Below are 23980 nucleotides of genomic sequence, written 5' to 3' on the forward strand. Positions count from 1 at the left end.
CTGCAATATGTTTTCATTTTGGCATACGGCTTTGAGAATTGAATTTTTCACTGTAGCATATTTCCTGCAAACGCGTATTTACACTTCAGGAAGGACAGTGACTGATTTGGCTTATTTCCAGCATAACTAGGGCTGATAACTTAAAAGGCAGAAGGAAGGTCAGAGGTGTGGAAACGGAAGGCCAAAATGGCATGGTGGACAAAGCAAACCTTGTGTGCTTCCTTTGATTCCTGCATTGAATGTTCACTTGGTTTGTCAAAAAAAAAAAATCTTTTCTTTTATTACTTTTATCATTCTGGTTATCATTTGGATTTGGGGAAGACTTACAAGCACACCCTACAGTCAACAAAGATCAGATCAAGTTAGAAAATGTACAGATGGCGTAACATTTAGGTGTGTTAGAGTGCTGTGCAGGCACTGTAGACCTCAATCGACTCCGTAGGTTAGTTCTAGAACCTTCTTAATTCAGTTTCTGGGTTGCAAGGCCCAAAGACTGTCTCACCAGGGTTAGGCAAAAGGCTGAAAAGCTTGGACTGGACTGTAGCCCATCACACAGACAACCTTAAACAACAACAACATTTATGTATATAGCACATTTTCATACAAAAAAATGTAGCTCAAAATTCTTTACAAAACGAAGAATATAAAAAAAATAAATAAGTCAACATTAATTAACATAGAATAAGTAAGGTCCAATGGCCAGGGTGGACAGAAAACACAAAACAAAACTCCACTCCACTCTCTCACACACATACAGTACACTGTAACAATTTGAAATTAGAAATTAACATAAAAAAAAAAAAACTTTTGTAATTCTTTCTTGGCTTGAGCAATTCTACCTTTGTGATTTTCACTAAATGAAATTTGGAAAGCAATTCCATTACAAGAAATGTTTGGGATGGTAAATTAAAGTGTGACCAGATTTTCAAAGCCCCAAACTGAGACACTTGTGTCGCATGTATGCCCACACATAAAGCCCATCCTCATTTGTTTAATGTCTGTTTTATCACATCATCATGAGAAAGGGATCGGGGCACAAGAAAAAGAAAAAGAAAACAAACAAAAAAAAAAACACTTTCACAAGTAAAAACACATGATTCTTCACAGTGGTCAATATGGAAACAAATAAATGGCAGTACGGTCTGGTTTTGTCTGTTTCTTGGTCATGCTCACAATGCTGTTCAAATTTAACACAAGTTCTTAGTTAAACTTATAAACAGAGTTATGGCCATGGTATGATATATAACACTGAGGAGCACAGGGTGGTATGGCGGAGTTTTTCATATGTCCAGTTCTAAATATATCGGAATATTGTTATATTCTTCAGTTATTTAAGTGGGGCGCAAAGCCTGAAATCAGGACTGTCCCTGTCACCGGGATGCCTGATCACCCTAGTAAATTATAGTGTCAGTGATAGAGGGAATCATTATAATCTGCATGTAATGGAGATGTGCCTGGTTTAGTGTAAGGTAAATACTGAGCATTTACATGCTCTATGCACAGAGGTGTACGCACCACAGGGTATTTCATTCATATCTATGTAACCTTCTGTTTCCTTGCTAAAATTTTATATTTTTACAGTTACAAAGATCATTTAACTTAATTTTTATGACTTAAAGCATCAGGAGGTGTTAAATGTAGATGCTCTGGTTTTCTTCTGCTTGCAGTCAAGCCTCTGGAAAGACTTCATTAAGCAGAAATAACCCGGTGGTGGATTGCCGTCCCACAAGCACAAGCAGCCTGTGACAGTGAGTTCCTACCCACTCACGCAGTCTACTGGGGTTCCATGAACATGTACTGAGGATTTGTTTGTCATCAGTCGCAGCTATCAGAGGAGAAAAAGAGGCCAAGATACAAAATATACAAGGTGGTGTTAAGGTAAAATTGAAACAGTAAAGTAATTTGTAGTTGAAGTTGTGCAAAATGCCTCTATGTTTTAAGATAGACAACTTCGCAAATTCACCAATGCTTTCCAATTTAGAAATTTTAAAACTGTGTACAGCGCGATAAGTTTAAGATATCTCAACAAAAATTGAACTGTGTCGACAAATTTCCTTGAAAAATAAGTGTGCTGCATTTCAACAAAATTGGTTCATGGAGGAGATTCCGTTATTCATCTGGACTAACAAACAGAAAGACAGACATACATGGCTAGTAGAAAAAGTGCTTTGTGTATTATCTCTTTATTATGAAAAAAAAATCCTGGGAGGGAGACTAGGGAGATGAGGCGTGATCTTCTCGGAAGACAATTTGACATCCCGCAAGAGACATTTCAACTTCAAGCGAAAACAATTTGACATCCCGCGAGACACGACAGTGAGACAACATTTAAAACAAGTTCACAGACCCCTAACCAAGCAGTTGTTGGAGTTCTTTTGGCAGACAGACATCATGTGCTCCCAGCTCTTAAAACAATGACAAGGGAAAAGCAGAACACGCAGCTTACCAGCAGCAGCAGCAGGAAACCAGCAAATAATCCCACCGCTTCTCCTTAGTGTGCGTTCAGCCCTCCTAAACCCCACCCCATTTCACAATGCGAGTGCCAGAGACGCGAAGTGGCAATAGGACAGCTGCTGTACAGTCTTTGAAATGATCAACGCAAAGTGCGACAAGCAGAAAACGACAACTCGCCAGCAGCAACAAGCCAGCAGATGATCCGACTGCAACTTCTTAGCGTGCGTTCAGCCCCCCCTTCACAAAGCGAGCAGCAGAGACACAAAGTGGCAAAAGGACAGCTGCTGTACAGGCTTTTAAATGATCGACGTGCAGTGCGACAAAAAGAACACGCAGCTCGCCAGCAGCAGAAAGACAGCAGATGATCCTACGACATCGCCTTAGTGTGCATTCAGCCACCCCCCTCTTCACAACACAACCAGCGTTATAAGTCTTGCAAGAAAGATTTAACCACGCTTGGGGCCGGAAATAAAGGACAAGTATTGTTTTAACAAAAGTTTTAAAGTAAAAGTGAAAATAATGCATATGTAACAATTCCCATGAAAATAACAATCTCTTTAAATTGTATATCCGGTAAACCAAACCTGAGGGTGGATGAGCGAAGTGAGCAGGGGGCAGAGCCCCCTAGTATACAAAAAAAACAAACTCACCGCAAAGTTATGTCCAATGGACATTGGGCTCTGAAATGAAGAAAGTGATAGAAAATGTATTTAGTGAAATTGAGACAGCACACAGATGAATGTACATTAAAAAGCCATCAATCACCATTTTCTAGCAGCATTTGGAACAGTAAGCATTAAAATTAAAAAAAATGGAAATAAAATCTGTACAATGTCACATTAAAAGGCCACAATGTCACACATTGCAGTCCTGCTGTGGCTCTTCAACTGAGAGTTGATTGGTAGAAGTGAATGAATCTGAATGACTTCAGTGCGATTCTTAAGACACTTCACCCATCATACTCATCGTCATTTGAGATCGGTGCTAGACTTTTCTCTTTTGAATTAATCAGGAGATATCTCAAACTCCTATCCTTTTTCTAATAGCTTAGCATGTTGATGGAAAGCAACTGGAAGGTAAGACAGGCTTAACCTTAAACAGGGCACTTATTCTTACAAGATAGAAATGTAAAGATATAAAACTAACAGGAAAATACAAAAATGTGTAACATAAGCACATATATCTAATGTAATGGTGTTCTGATGGTCGGGATGTTATGGGAGGTGTAAAGGGATGTATGAGTGAGTGGGCTGATGGCTAATGAGTGGAAGGGAACATTAATCATAATAACAGATTGGCTGTCGAGTGTCAAAATGGCAAAGGCTACTGGACAAAGTTAGATCATTTCAAAATGTAGTGAGAAGTCAAAACAAATTCATTGGGCAAGCAAGAGCTTTTATTTTTACAAGCGCTTCTAAAAATATTTTTGCGAAATACAGTGGTGTGAAAAACTATTTGCCCCCTTCCTGATTTCTTATTCTTTTGCATGTTTGTCACACAAAATGTTTCTGATCATCAAACACATTTAACCATTAGTCAAATATAACACAAGTAAACACAAAATGCAGTTTTTAAATGATGGTTTTTATTATTTAGGAGAAAAAATCCAAACCTACATGGCCCTGTGTGAAAAAGTAATTGCCCCCTTGTTAAAAAATAACCTAACTGTAGTGTATAACACCTGAGTTCAATTTCCGTAGCCACCCCCAGGCCTGATTACTGCCACACCTGTTTCAATCAAGAAATCACTTAAATAGGAGCTGCTTGACACAGAGAAGTAGACCAAAAGCACCTCAAAAGCTAGACATCATGCCAAGATCCAAAGAAATTCAGGAACAAATGAGAACAGAAGTAATTGAGATCTATCAGTCTGGTAAAGGTTATAAAGCCATTTCTAAAGCTTTGGGACTCCAGCGAACCACAGTGAGAGCCATTATCCACAAATGGCAAAAACATGGAACAGTGGTGAACCTTCCCAGGAGTGGCCGGCCGACCAAAATTACCCCAAGAGCTCATTGACGACTCATCCGAGAGGTCACAAAATACCCCAGGACAACGTCTAAAGAACTACAGGCCTCACTTGCCTCAATTAAGGTTAGTGTTCACGACTCCACCATAAGAAAGAGACTGGGCAAAAACGGCCTGCATGGCAGATTTCCAAGACGCAAACCACTGTTAAGCAAAAGAACATTAGGGCTCGTCTCAATTTTGCTAAGAAACATCTCAATGATTGCCAAGACTTTTGGGAAAATACCTTGTGGACTGATGAGACAAAAGTTGAACTTTTAGAAGGCAAATGTCCCGTTACATCTGGCATAAAAGGAACACAGCATTTCAGAAAAAGAACATCATACCAACAGTAAAATATGGTGGTGGTAGTGTGATGGTCTGGGGTTGTTTTGCTGCTTCAGGACCTAGAAGGCTTGCTGTGATAGATGTAACCATGAATTCTACTGTCTACCAAAAAATCCTGAAGGAGAATGTCCGGCCATCTGTTCGTCAACTCAAGCTGAAGCGATCTTGGGTGCTGCAACAGGGCAATGACCCAAAACACACCAGCAAATCCACCTCTGAATGGCTGAAGAAAAACAAAATGAAGACTTTGGAGTGGCCTAGTCAAAGTCCTGACTTGAATCCAATTGAGATGCTATGGCATGACCTTAAAAAGGCGGTTCATGCTAGAAAACCCTCAAATAAAGCTGAATTACAACAATTCTGCAAAGATGAGTGGGCCAAAATTCCTCCAGAGCGCCGTAAAAGACTCATTGCAAGTTATCGCAAACGCTTGATTGCAGTTATTACTGCTAAGGGTGGCCCAACCAGTTATTAGGTTCAGGGGGCAATTACTTTTTCACACAGGGCCATGTAGGTTTGGATTTTTTTTTCTCCCTAAATAATAAAAACCATCATTTAAAAACTGCATTTTGTGTTTACTTGTGTTATATTTGACTAATGGTTAAATGTGTTTGATGATCAGAAACATTTTGTGTGACAAACATACAAAAGAATAAGGAATCAGGAAGGGGGCAAATAGTTTTTCACACCAATGTAGCTGTTCTTTAGACATTCTTAAGCGATGTTATGTGGAAACAAAAAAGTGTATACTGTAATCCAGATGTGGTCTAACCAGTGTACTACACAGCTGAATGATCACCTCTCAATCTGATGTGGTCTATAAGGTGCTGGCACTATATAAACCAACTTCCATCCTGCTATCCAACCCTGTATCCTATCAGCATTTTTATTCTCTTCTTAAATCACCAGGTTGTGTAAAATAACAGCACACTAGGTGTTACGTCTTTTTCAAGTGTCATTTTAGCTGCGACTCCTTCACTGTGAATTTGATATGTTTTCTTCTTATATGTTCATCTTCAGATATATCAAAAGTCTTCCCATTTTTAAAATTCACTTCAGGTCTACCTGCACTGTAATCTTTTTTGCACTTCACAGTTTATTGTGTTGATGGATACTCTAAATGATGTTAGTATATATAAAATAAAAAGTTCTTGATTGCTATGCTAATTTGTCCAATTTAATGTAATCTGAACATCTAAAGATATGTCTCTATTATAAAAGAAAATCATGAGACAAGAAAAGACTATTGCCAAGAGATTTTTTCAAGTTGGTAGAGGGGGTCCTGCCCTCCTCTCAACCATTTCCGGTTAACAGCCCATAGTCACGGTCCTCTGATGTCTCATTTGTGTGAATGCTTTTGTCAGACACAGTTCCTGCGCTCTCAACTTTTATATATCTTTACGTTTTCCTCACTTTAAGTTCCCAATAAAAGAAGACATATTATGTCCAAATCTTATTGAACAATTTTATCCCAAAGGGTTATCAACAGAATTAAAGAAGTCAAACAAATTAACACGAAAATTGTTGAACAGTAACACGGCAGATTTGTTAAATGCATATCAATAGACTATGCCGAAAAAGATGGTGCGGAAGATGAAAACATCAACTTACAATATCCCGTAGAATATCTACAACCGTTAACCGTCCGGTCTTTCACCAACCAAATTACTGTTGAAAGAAGGATGTATCGTAATGTTATTGTGTAATTTATGTATGAGTGATGGGCTATGCAATTGGGCAAGATTAGATGTATTGAAAATTGGTCGAACAATTCTAATATGGAAAATTTTAACAGGAGACAAGAAAGGTAATGTAGTACATCTTCCACGGGTAACGTTAGACACCAAAGGAGATCTTGATATGCCATTCGTATTAAAATGTTTACAGTTTCCTGTTAGAATAGCTTTTGCTGTGACAATGAACAAATCACAGAGACAAACATTCGAAAAAGTCAGTTTATTTATTTGAGAGAAAGAAACGATATCCAATCACAGGCAGTTATACGCTGCGTTGTCACGATGTAAGTCCAAACATGTAATCAAAATTCAATGCGATATTGAAGAAAAGTTAATTCCAAATATTTAAGTAATTAAGTTTTACAGTAAAAGTGTAAGTTTAAAAAGTATTTGCATGTTAATTTCTAAGCCAAACAGAATGAAAACGTATAACGCAACGAATACATCTAATGCAACATGAAACATAATTTTCCTTCAATTTATTGCCTTTTACTATTTTTTACTTTGGTTAATTACTCGCTGTAATGTAAAATAGTTAGTTCTATTATGCATGTGTAATAATTACCATGAAAATAACAATCTATTTAAATTGTACATCCGCTTCCCCATACGCGAGTGGCAGATCCACGAAGCGGCTAGCGTGTAGCGCCTGCCCAGGGGTTGGCGAGCAAAGCGAGCAGGGGGCAGAGCCCCCTAGTTTATCAAAATCATTTAAGTAAATGGCTAACAGCAATGTCCCCAACAGTAAATTTTGCAGGACCACAATCTTTTAAAATCAGTATTTGTCTCTCTACATGACCCTACCACCCAAGATTAGGACACAGTACAAATGTTTATATGGATTTGTACAACTGAAGGACTGATGGAGGTAAGTGACTTGCTCAGGGTGATACATTAAGTTGTGTCACACACATGTAATTAGGAGGAAGCTGAGTGGACCAAGTGGAGGTAATTATCCACCTGGCCAGGGTGTGGCGGGGTGCGCTAAACCTTATTGTGTTGTCTCTGCAGGCCAAATACGGGAAAACCTACCTGATTTAACAACAACAACGTCATTTCCGCTTCCAGCACCAAGCATGACTTCACTTGTGGTTCCTGGACTCAGATGACCTCATTTCCGGTATCATCCTTTAAAGCTGCCATCTTTTCCACCACTAAATCAGTTCAGTCTGGAACTCAACCTATGCACGTCAGTGCCTATCTCAAAATCCTATTTGCAGCCAGGGACAATATAAGGGTGGCTGCCCCAAACCTTTCCAGTGTATTGAGACTCATTCTTTTACAGTTGTCAGCAGGACCTGAGCTGTTAGTAGCTTCAACTTCAGTACCTGCCCAATGTTGGTAACCCCTAAATATGAAACCACTGCTCAAATTGTAGTCTGTTTTCTGCATTTCAAGTCAGTTTTTCACCACATTTGAGTTACAGTGGATACGTTCTTAGATTGGCCACTGCGAGCACACAAGTGTAGTGTAGTTTTTTTTGTTTTTTTTAATCTGTCAGTATGCAGCTGCTGGAGTATGTGAATTTCCCCTTGGGATTAATAACGTATCTATCTATCTATCTATCTATCTATCTATCTATCTATCTATCTATCTATCTATCTATCTATCTATCTATCTATCTATCTATCTATCTAGTGTATATACTGCTAAAACAGGTCTGTCCATAGTGACACACTTTCAGACAAATTGATATTTAGTTTATTTCTTTATCCTTGCAGGTTTTCTTATCACATTACTACTTAGGCCCATTGCAGAAATCTAAAAGCTGTTTTTTTTAATCAACCCCACTGTTTCTGCACACAAACGTTTACTGTACACCTGTTTGTTTTCTATAGACTCTCTCACAAATGATGAAGTTTGCTTTTTTGTAAACTCTATTTTTGGTTAATATTCTATACACGGGTTCAAATAATAATTTGATCACAAAAAAAATGCTCTTCACTGTAATTTAATAAGATAATGTGTATGTGTTCTAAATTGTTTACTGGTTACTACAGAAGAAAGTTACGACAAACCTTTTATACTGAGATGAACACAGTCATTTATCAGATCTACAAGTTGTTTTCCTGTGTTCCACTCTGTACTGCTTCTCCCAGCCAAATTTTGGGTAATTAAACACACAACATCTTCCATTAGGGATACAAAGGAAGGAGTTGCATAGAAATCATAAGGGCCAGTATGTGAAGCGTTTCAGTTTCACCTTGGCATTTCTAAATGTATTGAAATATTTTGGTATTCTTCAGCTATTTAAGCGGGGCACATAGCCTAAAATCAAGACTGTCCGTCACCGGGATGTCTGGTCACACTAGTAAATTATAGTAAAAGTGAAACAGGGGATCATTATAATCTGCACGTAATGGAGCTGTGAATTTGGTTTAGTGTAAGGTAAATACTGAGTAAACATTTACATGCTCTGTGCACACAGTGTACACACCACAGGGTACTCCATTCATATCTAGATAACCTACCCTTTTCCTTGGTTGCCTTTTATATTTTTACGGTTATGAAGATCATTTCACTTATTTGTTATGACTTTAAAGCATTGCAAGGTGTTAAATGTAGATGCTCTGGTTTTCTTCTGCTTGCAGTCAAGCCTCTGGAAAGACTTCATTAAGCGGAAATAACCCGGTGGTGCAAAGATATCCACATGCGCTCATCTAGATACACAGACAGAGGATTGCCATCCCACGAGCACAAGCAGCCTGTGACAGTGAGTTCCTACCCACTCACGCAGTCTACTGGGGTTCCATGAACGTGTACTGAAGATTTGTCTTTTATCAGTTGCAGCTATCAGAGGTGAAAAAGAGGAAAAGATACAAAATATGCAAATTGATGTAACTGCTGTTTACAGTTGAAGTTGTGCAAAATGTCTCTCTGTTATAAGACAGATGACTTTGCAAATTCGCCAATGCTTTTCAATGGAAGATTTTGAAATTTGAAAACTGTGTACAGCGTGATCTGTTCTCAAAGTGTGCCACATTTCAACAAAATCGGTCCTTCAGGGCTGTGTTATTTTACATAGACACACAGATGGACAGACAGACAGACATGGCTATTGTAAAAGGTGCTTTGTGCATCATATACAAATAAAACAAACTCACCGCAAAGTTCTGACCAACAGACATCGGGGTCTGAGAAGGAGAAAATGACAGAAAATGTACTTAGTGCAAGTGAGACAGCAGACAAATGACTACACATCAAGACCCTCATTTTCTTTAACAAGCCATCAATCACCATTTTCTAGCAGCATTTTGAGCTGTAAGTATTAAAATAAAATATAAAAAACATTTAAAGGTTGCAATGATTAAAAATTCCGCAAGGGAAAAAGAATCTGGGCAATGTCACATCAAAAGACCACCATGTCACACATTGCAGTCCTGCTGAGAGTTGGTTTCTAGAAGTGAATGAATCTGACTTGACTTCAGGGCGATTCTTAAGACACTTCACCCATCATCCTTTGAGATCGGTGCTACACTGCAGTTCTGTTGTGGCTCTTCTGTTTCAACCAATTCGATCCACAGGGGCTGCGTTATTTCATGCAGACTGACAGACGGACAGACAGAAAGACAGACAGACGTGGCTATCACAAAATGTCTTTCATACATTATATAGAAAAAAAAACAAACTCACCACAAAGTTCTGACCGATGGACATCTGGGTCTGAGAAGGAGAAAGTGATAGAAAATGTATTTAGTGAAAGTGAGAGAGCAAACAGATATCAAGTTGCACACACATCAAGACCGTCATTTCATTAACAAGCCATCAATCAACATTTTAAGCAACATTTTGAGCAGTAAGCATTAATATTAAAAAAAAAAAACATTTAAAGGTTGTTTTGATTAAAAGAATCTGTGCAATGTCACATTAAAAGGCCACAGTGTCATGCATTATGTTTCTGTTGTGGCTCTTCAATTTCAATAAAATCGGTCCACATGGGGTACATTATTTCATGCAGACTGACAGATGGACAGACATGGCTATCACAAAAGGTGTTTCGTGCATTATATACAAAACAAACAAACTCACCGGAAAGTTCTGACCATTGGACATCGGGGGCTGAGAAGGAGAAAGTGACAGAACACACAGGTGACTAAACATCAAGACCGTGATTTCACTTTCAACAGCATTTTGAACAGTAAGCAGTAAAACCTATCATTGTTTTAACTAATTCAGCATGCCAATGGAAAGCAAAGAAATTAATCACGATAACAGATTGGCTGTCCAGTGTGATAAAGGCAAAGGCTACAGGGCAAAGTTAGTTCATTTGAAAACAAATTCATTGGACAACCAAGAGTTTTTCATTTTCCAAGCACATACTGTACAATGCAATACCATACGGTTTATTTTTGTATAGCCCCAAAATCACACAAGAAGTGCTGCAATGGGCATTAACAGGCCCTGCCTTTTGACAGCCTCCCCAGCATTGACTCTGTAAGAAGACAAGGAAAAACTCTTGTAGGGAAAAAAATGGAACAAACCTTGGGAAAGGCAGTTCAAAGAGAGAGCCCTTTCTAGGCAGGATGGGCATACAGTGGGTGTCAAAAAAAGGAGGTCAATACAATACAATACAAAGAACAGAACACACGTAATCCTCAATACTGTATAATAGTGCAATAGAAATATTACAAGTACAGAGCAGAATTCAACAGTAGACGATATCACTTAATACAATCTGGATTTGTGCACATCCAATGCCATATCCTATTGGCGTTTGTATCTCCTTCTTAAATGAACAGGTTATGTACACTAACAGGACACTAGGTGTTATGTCTTTTCCAAGTATCATTTTTTAGCTGCATCTCCTTCATTCTGCATTTGATATGTTTTCTTCTAATGTGTTAATCTTCAAACATGACAAAAGTCTTTCAGTTATTAAAATTCAGTTACAAATTCATTCATCCAAACAATTTTGGGGTAATTAAAACACTCAGCATCTTCCATTAGCTAGTCGACTGGGATACAAAGTAAAATGTTTCAAATCACAAGGACCAGTATGTGAAGCAGCTCAGCTTCATCTTCAGTTGTAGAAGATATGTGCTGCTTTTCTCTGGTTTAGGTCCTTGGCTTCTCCTCAGTATAAAGTCAGGCTTTGTTTTATGTACTCAATGCCATATTTGCTGCCCATCTAGCAGACACTTCATACAAAAGATGAACAGACGCACTTACTGCTGGGGTCTGGAATGATATGGATGCCACCTCTACTGCCCCGTTCACATTTATAGTATCTACTTTGCAGATGGGAATCCGGTGTTGATACTGGAGAAAGTTATCCCCATCCCAAAGCACCTAAAAAGAGTACACAAACACATAACTTACACAAAATACACTTTTGTTTATAAGATCACAAGAGTCCTGGGGGTAGATGATAAGTTCCTTCCTAGAGGCCTCGATTTAAAGGTTAACGGAACTGAAAAAAACTAATTTACACACAAGTATGGAACTAAAAGATTCAGAACAGCACAAGGTACAACCTCAGGATATGTGGTCCTACACAAAACAAATCTACATACATACATACATATACATAGTCAGGTGAAAAATTAAGTTCACCCTGTTAAATGTTTTTTCTTTTATAACATATGTGGACATACCAAGATTTGATCTTCATTTAAATAGTATCTATAGGCAAAGGTATACAAACAAACAGCATGCCATATTTCAAGTTTGCAGTCTACTGTATAATTTAAACAAACAGAAATGCAGATTTTGCTGGTGGAAAAAGTATGTACACCTCTACATTTATCACCACCGCAAGTACATAAAATTAGAATTAGGTTCTAATGATTAGAAGATCATTACAGAGGATCCTGAAAGACCAAATCTTAAACCTCAAACATTTATTTTGGTTTGCTCTTTGCTTTTAAAGTAATGTATGTGTTACCACCAAACCTAGGCAGGAAGAGCTCTCTGAGATGCCTATGAGTCTGGAAATAGATTTAAAAAAGATCTTCAAACAATTAGAAATCATCCATTCCACTATCTGGCAGATCATCTACAAGTGGAGAAGATTTCAGACAACTACTAACTCCAGGTCCAGGCCATGCTTCCCCAGCAAATTGAGCCCAAGCTCAGAGCTCAAGATTCTTAAAGAAGTCTTTAAAAAGTTCTAAATTTTATCATGGGACCTACAGGAAGCTCTTGCCACTGTTGATGTCAAAGTGCACAAGTCCACCATTAAAAATAGGCTTCACAAATAAGATCTACATGGGAGTTATGCTAGAAGGAAACCTATACTGTGCAGAAAGAACATCAATAAAAGACTAAAGTTTGCCCTTGAACACCTAGGCAATGACCGGGGCCTCTGGAACAATATGCTCGGAACAGAGAAGGCAAAGATAGTTATTTGGTTACAGTACCAGAAGACATGTTTGGCAAAAGCCAACGATAGTATTTGAACAAAAGAACCTGATACCAACTATAAAGTATGATGGTGGAAATGTTATAGTTTGGGGTTGCCTTACTGCATTACAGCATGGACAGCTGACCATCACAGAATCCATTATGAATTATTCATTATACCAGAGGGTGATTAAGGATAACATGAAACCATCTGTCAGAAGAGTGAAGCTCAACCAAAAGTGAATGATGACAGAAGACAATGACTCTGAACATACCAGAAAATCCACCAAGGAATTGCTGGAGAGAAAGAACGAAATGGAATGGAATGACTAAGTCAAAGCCTGGATCTGAATCCCACTGAGATACTGGAGGGGGATTTCAAAATGGTTTGTGTGCGCATTACTTCACCCCAACCCCCCCATTCTCCCACCTTGCAGTCCGTTATAGGAAACACCTGCTTGATGGACAATACCAGCTATTACAGCTAAGGGTGTGCCTGTGTTTCCACAGAGAGAAAGGACATATCTGTTCAATATTTGCTGGGTAAATTATTTCAAGATGTTATTTATATGAAGGCCTTATCTTGATATGTCCACATGTTAAAAAAGAAAAAAAAAATACATGGGATGTTCTCACTTTTATACATGACTGTATGTATGTGCTATAAATTTGCTTAGCATAGAATCATATATCCTGTGGATTACTCTTACTGATTTTGGCCTTTAAATAAACTGCTCAAAAAATTAAACACTTAAACACTTTGAAGACACATCAGCTCTCAATGGGAAAAAGTCATGCTGGATATCTATACTGATATGTTCTGTGTAATGTGTTAGGAATGAAAGGATGCCACATCGTGTGATGGAAAAGAAAACTATCAATCTACAGAGGGCTGAATTCAAAGACACCCCAAAAATCAAAATGGAAAAAATGATGCAGCAGGCTAGTCCATTTTGCTGAAATTTCATTGCAGCAACTCAAAATCGTACTCAGTAGTTTGTATAGCCCCCACGGGGTTGTATGCATGCATGACAATGTGGGGGCATGCTCCTAATGAGATGACGGATAGTGTCCTGGGGATCTCCTCCCTAATCTGGACCAGGGCATCACTGAGCTACTGAACAGTCTGAGGTGCAACCTGGCGGCGTCAGATGGACCGAAGCATAATGTCCCAGAGGTGTTCTATTGGATTTAAGTCAGGCGAGCGTGGGGGCCTGTCAATGGTATCAATTTAATCCTCCAGGAATTGCCACATGAGACCGGACATTATCGTGCACCATGAGGAACCCACTACCCACTGCACCAGCATAGGGTCTGACAGTAGGTCCAAGGATTTCATCCCAATACCGAATGGCAGTCAAGGTGCTGTTGTCTAGCTTGTAGATGTCCGTACATCCTTTCATGAGTATGCCTACCCAGACCATCACTGACCCACCACCAAACTGGTCAAGCTGAACAATGTTACAGGCAGTATAATGTTCTCCATGGCTTCTCCAGACCCTTTCATGTCTGTCACATGTGCTCAGGGTGAACCTGCTCTTATCTGTGAAAAGCACAGGGCACTAGTGGTGAACCTGCCAATTCTGGTATTCTATGGAAAATGCCAGTCGAGCTCCATGGTGCTGGCAGTGAGCACAGGGCCCACTATAGGATGTCAGGCTCTCAGGCCACCCTCATGAAGTCTGTTTCTGATTGTTTGGTCAGAGACAGTCACACCAGTGGCCTGCTGGAGGTCATTTTGTAGGGCTCTGGCAGGGCTCATCCTGTTCCTCCTTGCCCTGCTGATAGGTTAAGGACCATCTACGGCCCTGTCTAGCTCTCCTAGAGTAACTGCCTGTCTCCTGGAATCTCCTCCATGCCCTGGGAGACACAGCAAACCTTCTGGCAATGGCTCGTATTGATGTGCCATCCTGGAGAATGAGGACTACCTGTGCAACCTCTGTAGGGTCCAGGTATTGCATCATGTTACTGTAGCCAAATGCAAAACTAGTGAAAAAAACAGAAAGAAAAGATGAGGAGGTAAAAATGACAATGGCCTTCACCTGTTAAACCATTGCTGTTTTGGTGTTCGACTCTGAAACTGATTAACAACCCCCTCTGCTACTTAATTGACCAGATCAATATCCCAGAAGTTTCACTGACTTGATGCTATACTCTGATTAAAAAGCGTTCCTTTAATTTTTTGAGCAGTATATAAATAAATCTCTAAGACTCTATTTCAGCAGCATTTGATCTAAGGCAGGAAACACCTTGAATAGGACACAATTTGATAAGCAGAGACACACACCCACGCCAGTCTGGTGTTTCCACTTAACCAGACACAAACGTCTAGGGGTATGTGAAAGGATTGTACAGGACAGGGTTCAAATAATTATTAATGGTTACTTACGGTGAACCAGCTGCACATACACTATTCACTTTAGTTTATTACCCTTGTGGTGGTCCACTTTGGTTTCTCTGGTGTATCATTATGTTTTGTGGTTATGTTGCATTTCATTTTTTGTGTTATATTTTTTACTTACTGTAGCACATGGGAATATGAAACTTAAGAAATAACAGCCTTCTAGAGAAATGATAGACAGGAAATCCTCAAAGAGTAAGTGCGCAGATTATTTGACATAGCAGTGACAACTTTCTGCTGCCCTCTCCTGGCAGTCTCTGCAAGCGACAGGCCGAAGCACTTAACAGAACAGGATGTCACCAGTGGTGCAGTAGTAAGAGCTGCTGTGTGGAAAACAACTGCAGGAAACAACACCCCGTGAAGTCAGTTACTGCATATGAAACTAACTTCTTGACATTTTAGTCATGCAGTAGTAATCTTAAAAACCTCTGCAGTTTGCCTCTCAGGCCCATATGGGTGTGGAGGAGGCTTTGATCTACTGTACATGCTCTACAGATCTTACCCTTCTGTGTCATTGGAAGGAAAAAAGCTCAAGGCTATGCATCTTGACACTCTCCTGGATCATGGACTAACTGACCTGTCAGAAATGGTGGAGTGTGGTGGGGCACCTAAGATAACTGTCCTGTTTCCCTGACTGTGAGGGCTTGCCATCTACAGAAATTCTCAGATGACTCCATCATATGCTGCATTAATAATGGAGATGAGGTTTGTGGAGGACTTTGTCTTGTGGTGCAGGGAGAATCACATGCAGCTCAGTGTCAGCAAGACAAAGGAGATGGTGGTGAACTTCTGGCATGTTACAAAGCCCATAAAACCAGATAACATCCAATAGGGAGAACATCATAGTGGTGCAGAGCTACAAGTACCTGGGGTTTCATATAAACAGCAAACTGGACTGGTCTGAAAACCCAACAATAACATTTATTTGTATAGCATGTTTTCATACAAATAATGTAGCTCAAAGTGCTTTACAAGATGAAGAAAGAAAAAAGAAAAAATATAAAAATTACTCAATACTAATTAACAAAGAATAAAGTATGGCTAGGGAGGGCTGGAGAAAAAAATAAAACCTGTAGGGGTTCCAAGGCCATTAGACCACCAAGCCCCCTCTAGGCATTCTACTTAACATAAATGATCTCAATAAGTCCTCATGGTTTTCAGGCTTCACGTGGAGGAATTAGACAATGATGATCTTTTGGACCTCTGGCCTTCAATCCATCAATGTAGGGACTGTGTGTACTTCCTGAGGACACTCAGGTCTTTTGAAGTATTCAGCAAGCTGCTGGAAATGTTTCACCAGTCCATAGTAGCTAGTATGGTGTACTACTTTCTGGTCTCCCAAGTAAGCAAGTTGATTTCAAATGACACAAAAGGCCCAAACAGACTTATCAGGAAAGCCTTCTCCATCACAGGGCTAACCCTGGACACACTGAAAGCTGTTGTGGAGAAGAAAATAGTGGCAAAATTGGACGCCATCATGAAATGCCATCCAGGAGGCTCTCTCTAGGAGCACTTTTAGCTACAGGCTCATTCCTCCATGGGATGCTAAAAAAGGACCTCCGGGGGTCTTTTTTGCCTGCTGCTATCAGGCAATTCAATACTTCATCCTGATGTCTCAAACTAAATACTCTAAGCTTACTTGTATTCATTCTGATAAATATGCATAATATATATTCACAGTATTTATCTATTTATTGATTGATTGTAATATTTGTCCAGTGAGACTTATCTTTGTTTTTTATGTTTCTGTTGTTGTTTGCAACTATATTTCCCCTTGGGATTAATAAAGTATATCTAGCTGTCATCTAACACAAACCCAGAGTTTCTCAGCATGTGTAATGTAAAAAATAATCCATTCATGCACACCCTAACACTCACTCAACCTGAGCCAAACAGAGCCAAAAAGACATTTCAAATGTGATCAACTAAGTCAAAAGATTTGTGAAACAAGACAAATTAACCACATAAGTTAAGAGATGGATTCTTAAATCCTATGCCGGTGTGAGCCCCAATCTGAAAAAATGCATGCTGAGATCCAGCCCAGTCGAACTGAAGAAGCACACGAAATTAACTCAAAAATGAACAACAAAATTATTTGTGAGATCAGCCATCACACCTGAAAGCTCCAAGAAATAAACCGATTTAAATCACTTACTGTGTAAGAATCTGGGTTGACCAGAAAAGTAAGAGTGAACAGAGAACCCCGCTGGACAAAGCCTTTGTAAGTCCTCTCCTCACTGCCCCATGATGAGTTATTACATGTGTTACAGACCACATATTTCTCGCCGTCTTCATAGCGGGGATTAAAGTGGAGTGCGTTATCCGATCCACTTTTGAAATTGATGTCAAACCTATGGGAGGAAAAGAATTTGACTCCATCATGACTCATCTAGCATGCACGGCCACTGTGAAACATGTGGTTATAATATTGACTCTTTGAAAAGTTTCCATGCTTTAATTTACTGATCCTGCATTTACTGTTCTAATCAAACAGAATGACGCTCACTTACCTGTCGGTATTAGGCAGAACCCTGCCAGTGATGGTGATCACCTTCCCCTCACAAAGGCCTCCTGGGATGGAACCAGAGAAAGGAATTTTCTAGAGCAGAATATAAAGCAGAGAGAAAAAGGTTGGGATCACTCGCTGATTACGGCACATTGCCGCACCCACCACACAACAACCCACCTGGATTGGGACCTGAGTGCAGACGTGCATTGGGTGACACCCCAGCACCACACGGGAACAGTGTGAGGTTTTTTTTTATAGTAGCTGGGGTACCAATCCTGTCACCAATGCCCCAAATGTTCCTTTGCAAGTTGGAGGACTTGCTTGTAGGCCTGGATGCAGATCAACGTCATACCCAGGACGGACACTTGCAGGTTAAGGGCCCAATAGAGAAGAGTCACCTCTGGTGTTTATGGGATTTCAACTTGCAACCTTCTAATTGCACAGACCTAGCCTCAGAGCCACCACTCTTCCCTGAATACAAGCAAAGATCTATAAAATATTTTTTCATATTTTCCATCCATTTTTAAACCCATTTTATCTGATTCCGAGTTGAAGGAGGAGAGAACTTACCTTGGCACCCTGAGACGGAAGGGAGGAACAGACCCTAGAGAGGTCAAAAGTGCTACAGTATGTTTGCTGTAACATGAAGTTGGTAAATCTAAAGCAAAATTAGCTCCTAAAATTCAGGAATAATAGAGGCTTGGAGAGCTGGCAATGGTTAACCAAGGCAAATGGGGCACTAGGACAGAGGGTAGGCTTGGGGAAAATGAGAAAAAAAGCCATCGATACCAACTGGAAATGGACTATTAGGAGGTCACAACCTCAGTCAATGCAGAGGCTGTCCCAAAGCTAATTCTTCTTGAAATGACTTAATGCCCTCCTGGATGCCAGGTGGTAACCTGTAAAGCTTAAAATTAAAGAACAAGCAACCCAACAAATGCTAAGGGTGCCTGACTTCTATTACAACATGTCAAGCCACGGTGAATGATAAAGGCAAGTCAGTGAAGCACGCCCTAGACAGGAGGAGGCAGAAGATGCTTTCAAACTTGAGAAAATCATGTCCCTCAAAACCAGAGCGGACTCAGCAAAGGCAGAGCATGGGCTGGGATTTGAATCCAGGACTCAACAATTCACAGTAACGGGGATTGTGGGAGAGAGGTGAAAATGAGAGAGTGCAAGCAGGGTGGAATTGGTGAGAAGAGTGTCAGGAGTAATTTGTGACAGATGGGTATCAGCAAGAGTGAAAGGGAAGGTCTACAGGACAGTAGTGAGTCCAGCTATGTTATATGGGTTGGAGACGGTGGCACTGACCAGAAAGCAGGAGACAGAGCTGGAGGTAGCAGAGTTTGCATTGGGTGTGACGAGGATGGACAGGATTACAAATGAGTACATCAGAGGGTCAGCTCCAGTTGGACAGTTGGGAGACAAAATGAGAGAGGCGAGATTGTGTTGGTTTGGACATGTGCAGAGGAGAGATGCTCAGTATATTGGGAGAAGGATGCTAAGGATAGAGCTGCCAGTGAAGAGGAAAAGAGGAAGGCCTAAGCGAAGGTTTATGGATGTGGTGTGAGAGGACATGCAGGTGATGGGTGTAACAGAACAAGATGCAGAGGACAGAAAGATATGGAAGAAGATGATCTGCTGTGGCAACTCCTAACGGGAGTAGCCGACAGAAGAAGAAGAAGACTCTGGAGATAAGAGGTAGCAAACAACCTCACTTCAATAAAACTGTCACATTAGTACCTGCCACAAACCAACAGAAGTCCTCATTTCCTTCAATTAATTCAAAAACCTTTAAGAAAATGTACTGAAACAATCTGCTTTATCATACAGCTTTGTTCACTCTGCTTAAACCCTGGAAGGGAGAAACAAAAATGCTTTGGCAATCTAACTGTGCTTCCCTAATTTCCTTCCCCTTTAGCACACATTCACACATTGTGGTGTACAAACTAAAATGACTTACCACTAAGGTTAGGAATTGAAATTGACTCCACAATATAATACAAGGTGAGTCAAAATTATGTTAACACTAATGCTACTGCTATGTATATACCTATATACAATTTTTGTGGACATTTTACATGCTACATATGGTATATGTGTTGAACATGATGGCAAACAGGTTGAAACATTCCTGTGAATCATCTTGCACATATGAAGTATGTTCTGTGAATAAATTGTTTCCATCATTCAAATGTTAACATAACTTTGACTCACCCTGTATTATCCAGTTACTCGGATCAATTATGATTTGATCAAAATGTGGAGGGAAACCGTGAAAACCCTACCCATAACAAAACTTAATTATAATAATTTAAAAAAATGATATTAATATATTGATAGTAACTGAAAGAGATGGCTGCCCCAGTAACTGTGATCTTTCATTGTATTTCCTACACATGACCTGACCTGTAATGCCTTCTTTCTGACAATATAATTTGGAAACACACCACCCAATTTTGAAATTCTCCAGAGGAATCATTGAAAGAATTCTTATAAAGCAGGACCTGGGAGTATTTCTGGAAAATCAGAAGCACACCTCTGAAGAACTTGATCTTGGACAGATAAGAACATGGAAGCTTCCTTCAGCAGTGCTCTCTGACACCCTGACACCTTCAACTAAAACTTCCATGCAGCCCTGCAGGATTCCAGAGCTATTCATTGTGTTAGGACAACATATCACTTGGATGTGAACATCCATTATACTGACTTTCTGTCTGGGGAAGGAACCACCAACCATCCCAGATGGCATACCAGACCATCTGCAGCTCCCTTCACAACATGTCAAATAAAAGAAAAATAAGAGTAAAACTTTTTGTACTGTTTTATGTACTGTCATTCTAGTTGCCATACTTTCCAGCTTCCTTGATATTTGTATGAAACTGAATCTTCATACTGTATGGTTCAGTTTCCAATTGCCATTGAACCCAGACTGCAAAAACAGCTTGCACTTCTAGGGTCCAGGGACTCTTGTTGACTCCACTTTTGCACAAAAGTGGGTATTATACCAAATGAAAGTTGTGTATTGGTTAGCACATGCCATTGTTAATTTCACCGTATTCTGCACATGTGACAATAATGACCCTAGAGGAGGAGGGTGGAAGCATGCACTGATACGCTATGTTGCTGCACCCACTACACAATGAACCACCTCAGGATCCTAAATTAGGACCCAAGTGCCGCTATGCAACAGGTGACACCTCAGCACCACACTACTTCAAATGGAATGGAAACGGTGTGAGACTTTTTGAAGTGGCCGGAGTGCCAAATCTTACCACCAACCTGCAAGTTGGAGGACATGCTTGCAGGGCTGGATGCAAGTTAACGTCACACTCAAGACGGAGCAACTGCAGGTTAAGGGCCTTGCTCAAGGGCGCAATGGACTGGGATCACCTCTGGCATTTATGGGATTTGAACCGGCGTCATTCCGATTGCTGGCACAGATCTCTTTCCTCAGACCCACCACTCCACCCTCCTATATTCAGGGCCATCTTAACAGCATTATAGGCCCCCGGGCAAAGCAGTGCACTGGGGCCCCTACCTAAACAACCACTCAGCAGGTCACAACAAACATAGATTAGCATGGGGCCCCTATGCTTGTGGGGCCTCCGGCCCACTGCCCAGCATGCCCATGCATTAAGACGGTCCTGCCCATAATGACCCTGAAAACCTGTAAAGAGATTGTCCAAGCCCCGGCTGGTCCCTGTGTAATTAGTAGGTTCTCCCCATGTTCATATGGCCTTCCACAGGTGGTCTGGTTTCCTCTTATTGTCCAAAGACATGCAGGTCAGGGGAATTGGTGATGCTAAATTGGCCACTGATGTGTGTGTGTGTGTGTGTGTGTGTGTAAGTATCTGTGTGTGTGTGCGTGTGGGTGAGTGTGTGTGTGTGTGTGTGTGTTCTGCATGTGATGGGTTGAAGGCCTGTCCAGGGATTGTTCTTGTTGATTACTTGCTGCAGATGGGTTAGGTTCCACCTTCCTTGTATGAATGGATATAAAATGTAGAGAGATCCTACATTTACTTGTTCTTAGGTACGCTTAATACAGTATCTGATATTTCAGAACTACTCCATGAGTAATTAGGGTAACTTTTACTTAAGTAACTTTTCTGAACAATAGCTCTCCTTTTACTCAAATACAGTATGACTGTTGATTGCTTTATACAAAGCTGGTTGACAGTCATGAAAAACTGTTTATGGTTCTATGATTCAGATTTTGGAATTTCACACTGTGAACTTTAAAGGAAAAGAGCAACCCTGAGCAGGAAACTGTTCCCAAGAGGTGGCCCTGTGCCAGCTGGGCACATCCAGGTCCGTGAATATTCTGCTCGGTACCTCCGTGTCTTTCTTAATATTTCAAACACACAATCACATATAAAAATAAATCAAACTCTATCTATCTATCTATCTATCTATCTATCTATCTATCTATCTATCTGTCTGTCTGTCTATCTGCACCAGTGGCAAGCTTTCCCACGGCATTCCTGCTACACAGTCGAAAACACGCGTGTTAAAAGTGCGTGTAGAAAATAAAGTTTTTCTTACACGAAAAACGCACATTACAGATTACAGTTATCTTGATTCAGGTCACTAAGGTCAGATGGGCTATACGTTTTTAACGATACCGCCACGCATTTTCCATTCTCTGTTTGCCCCGCGCACGCCGCCCTTCTACCGGAACAGACTTTCGAACCATCACCGCGCGGTAAACCCCAAACCCACATCGCACCCCCCGACCGCACCCTCTGCTCAATCCCCGAGTATCCCAGTAAAGCACTTGGTCATACCGGACAGAATATGGGCTGCTGGTTGTAGACGGCCATCGCGTTTATGTCTGCTGCTGGTTGCTGTTGGAGTCTCGTCCGCCTCAGTCTCCGCTGTTTTTGAGGTTGCTGGAATGGGGGCGGCGAGAAGGATGGAACATTAAAGTAACTTTCACTTTCGAGTCATGATTAGGGCTGCTGCTTCTTCTTCTTCTTTCATTGTCTGCCTCCACATCTATTTATATTTTCACGATACTTTGTTTAAATGCAACCCGGAATTTTATGTAGTCAAACCAAATGTCACAATGCAACCTTTGTACCAATTGCTTTTTTATAAGAATGTTTGGAACTATTGTGCGTAAGCCAAAAAAAAACTTTTTTTAAATAAATAAATCCCAGTTGCTCGGAAGTTACAAAACGTCAAGAAACCGTTGGCATGGTGCAATGTCGCTCAACTACGACAAGGACGGTTGCCTAAGGGCATCATTTTCAGGTGGACGTTTACTTTGGGCGTTCACTGACTGCCACTGCCGCATAGGAAAAAAGGAATATGAGCGTAAATTGTACTTCGTTTTATTCCCGCAGCGTGTCACAACTGGCAGATATTTCAGACAAAAAAAGCTCGCTAAGGTAAATAATGTCCTGGCCGGATTAACCATATGGGCAGTTGGGCGGGACCTGGGGGGGCTACCCCCCAGTAAAAAAAAAACCCAAACTGGAAGCGGTGGGCTGCTAAGTGCCTCGATGAGCGGGGGTTAGGGCATCAGCTGGTATACTCTGCTCTGTTCTGTTTTCCATGCCCTTGGCACGCACGGGAAGGACAGTTTTCTGTTTGATCTTTCTTTACGTGTGACCTACCCACCTAACCTCTTCAGGCAAACGGGCCCGAGTTGCCACGAAAGCTGGCATATTGTAATCATTTTAGTTACCCAATAAAATGTGTCATTTTGCTTGACCTCTCACTGCATTCATAATGTCTAACACGGTACAACACCCTAGTATTACACGCATTTATAAATCATCTGTAACCCCTGCATGTTAATGTTTAACTGGTGTTTAACACCGAACTATATCTAAAGGTTCGCAATCCTCTCATAAGATGTGTCTGTCGCTTTATTTTATTTAACCATCTGATGCTGCCATAAGAGTGTACGGGAGTCTATACCCGCCACTCACATTTAATCCACAGACAGGGAAGATATTTATACCACACTGCAAACTAGATAAAGAAATAATTTTCATACAAACCCTCTAATGTGGTCTACCTAATTCTGTGCATGAAATCTCCCCATGTGGGCGAAACAAAGACGGCGCCAAAGAAAAAATGTACACGTTTCACATTACGCATACCAACAGAGAAGATCTCGTTTATCTTCAGTGTCAAATGTTAACAAAGCGTTCCAACCTATGATAGACAGAT

The 23980-nt window shown here is 40.4% G+C and overlaps 1 protein-coding gene across 2 annotated transcripts in view; it reads right to left on the bottom strand.

The window, feature by feature from the left end:
* The window catches only part of LOC120531345 (galectin-9-like), a 34472-nt gene extending 11600 nt beyond the window's left edge, over window positions 1-22872 (bottom strand). Inside the window, exons 1-8 of one of the 2 annotated variants that reach the window (XM_039756657.1) lie at window positions 22585-22871; window positions 17799-17887; window positions 17444-17639; window positions 11715-11834; window positions 10575-10604; window positions 10179-10208; window positions 9650-9679; window positions 3105-3134 (exon numbers count right to left, since the gene is read on the bottom strand). In XM_039756657.1, the coding sequence (XP_039612591.1) occupies window positions 3105-3134; window positions 9650-9679; window positions 10179-10208; window positions 10575-10604; window positions 11715-11834; window positions 17444-17639; window positions 17799-17887; window positions 22585-22620 (561 nt within the window). In that variant the 5' untranslated portion in view covers window positions 22621-22871. Of the gene's footprint in view, window positions 1-3104; window positions 3135-9649; window positions 9680-10178; window positions 10209-10574; window positions 10605-11714; window positions 11835-17443; window positions 17640-17798; window positions 17888-22584 lie in introns of both variants that reach the window. The other variant, XM_039756658.1, reaches the window with a different exon arrangement.
* Between the last annotated feature and the right edge of the window lie 1108 nt (window positions 22873-23980).

Source organism: Polypterus senegalus, chromosome 6 (assembly GCF_016835505.1).
Source record: "Polypterus senegalus isolate Bchr_013 chromosome 6, ASM1683550v1, whole genome shotgun sequence".
Lineage (NCBI taxonomy): Eukaryota > Metazoa > Chordata > Cladistia > Polypteriformes > Polypteridae > Polypterus > Polypterus senegalus.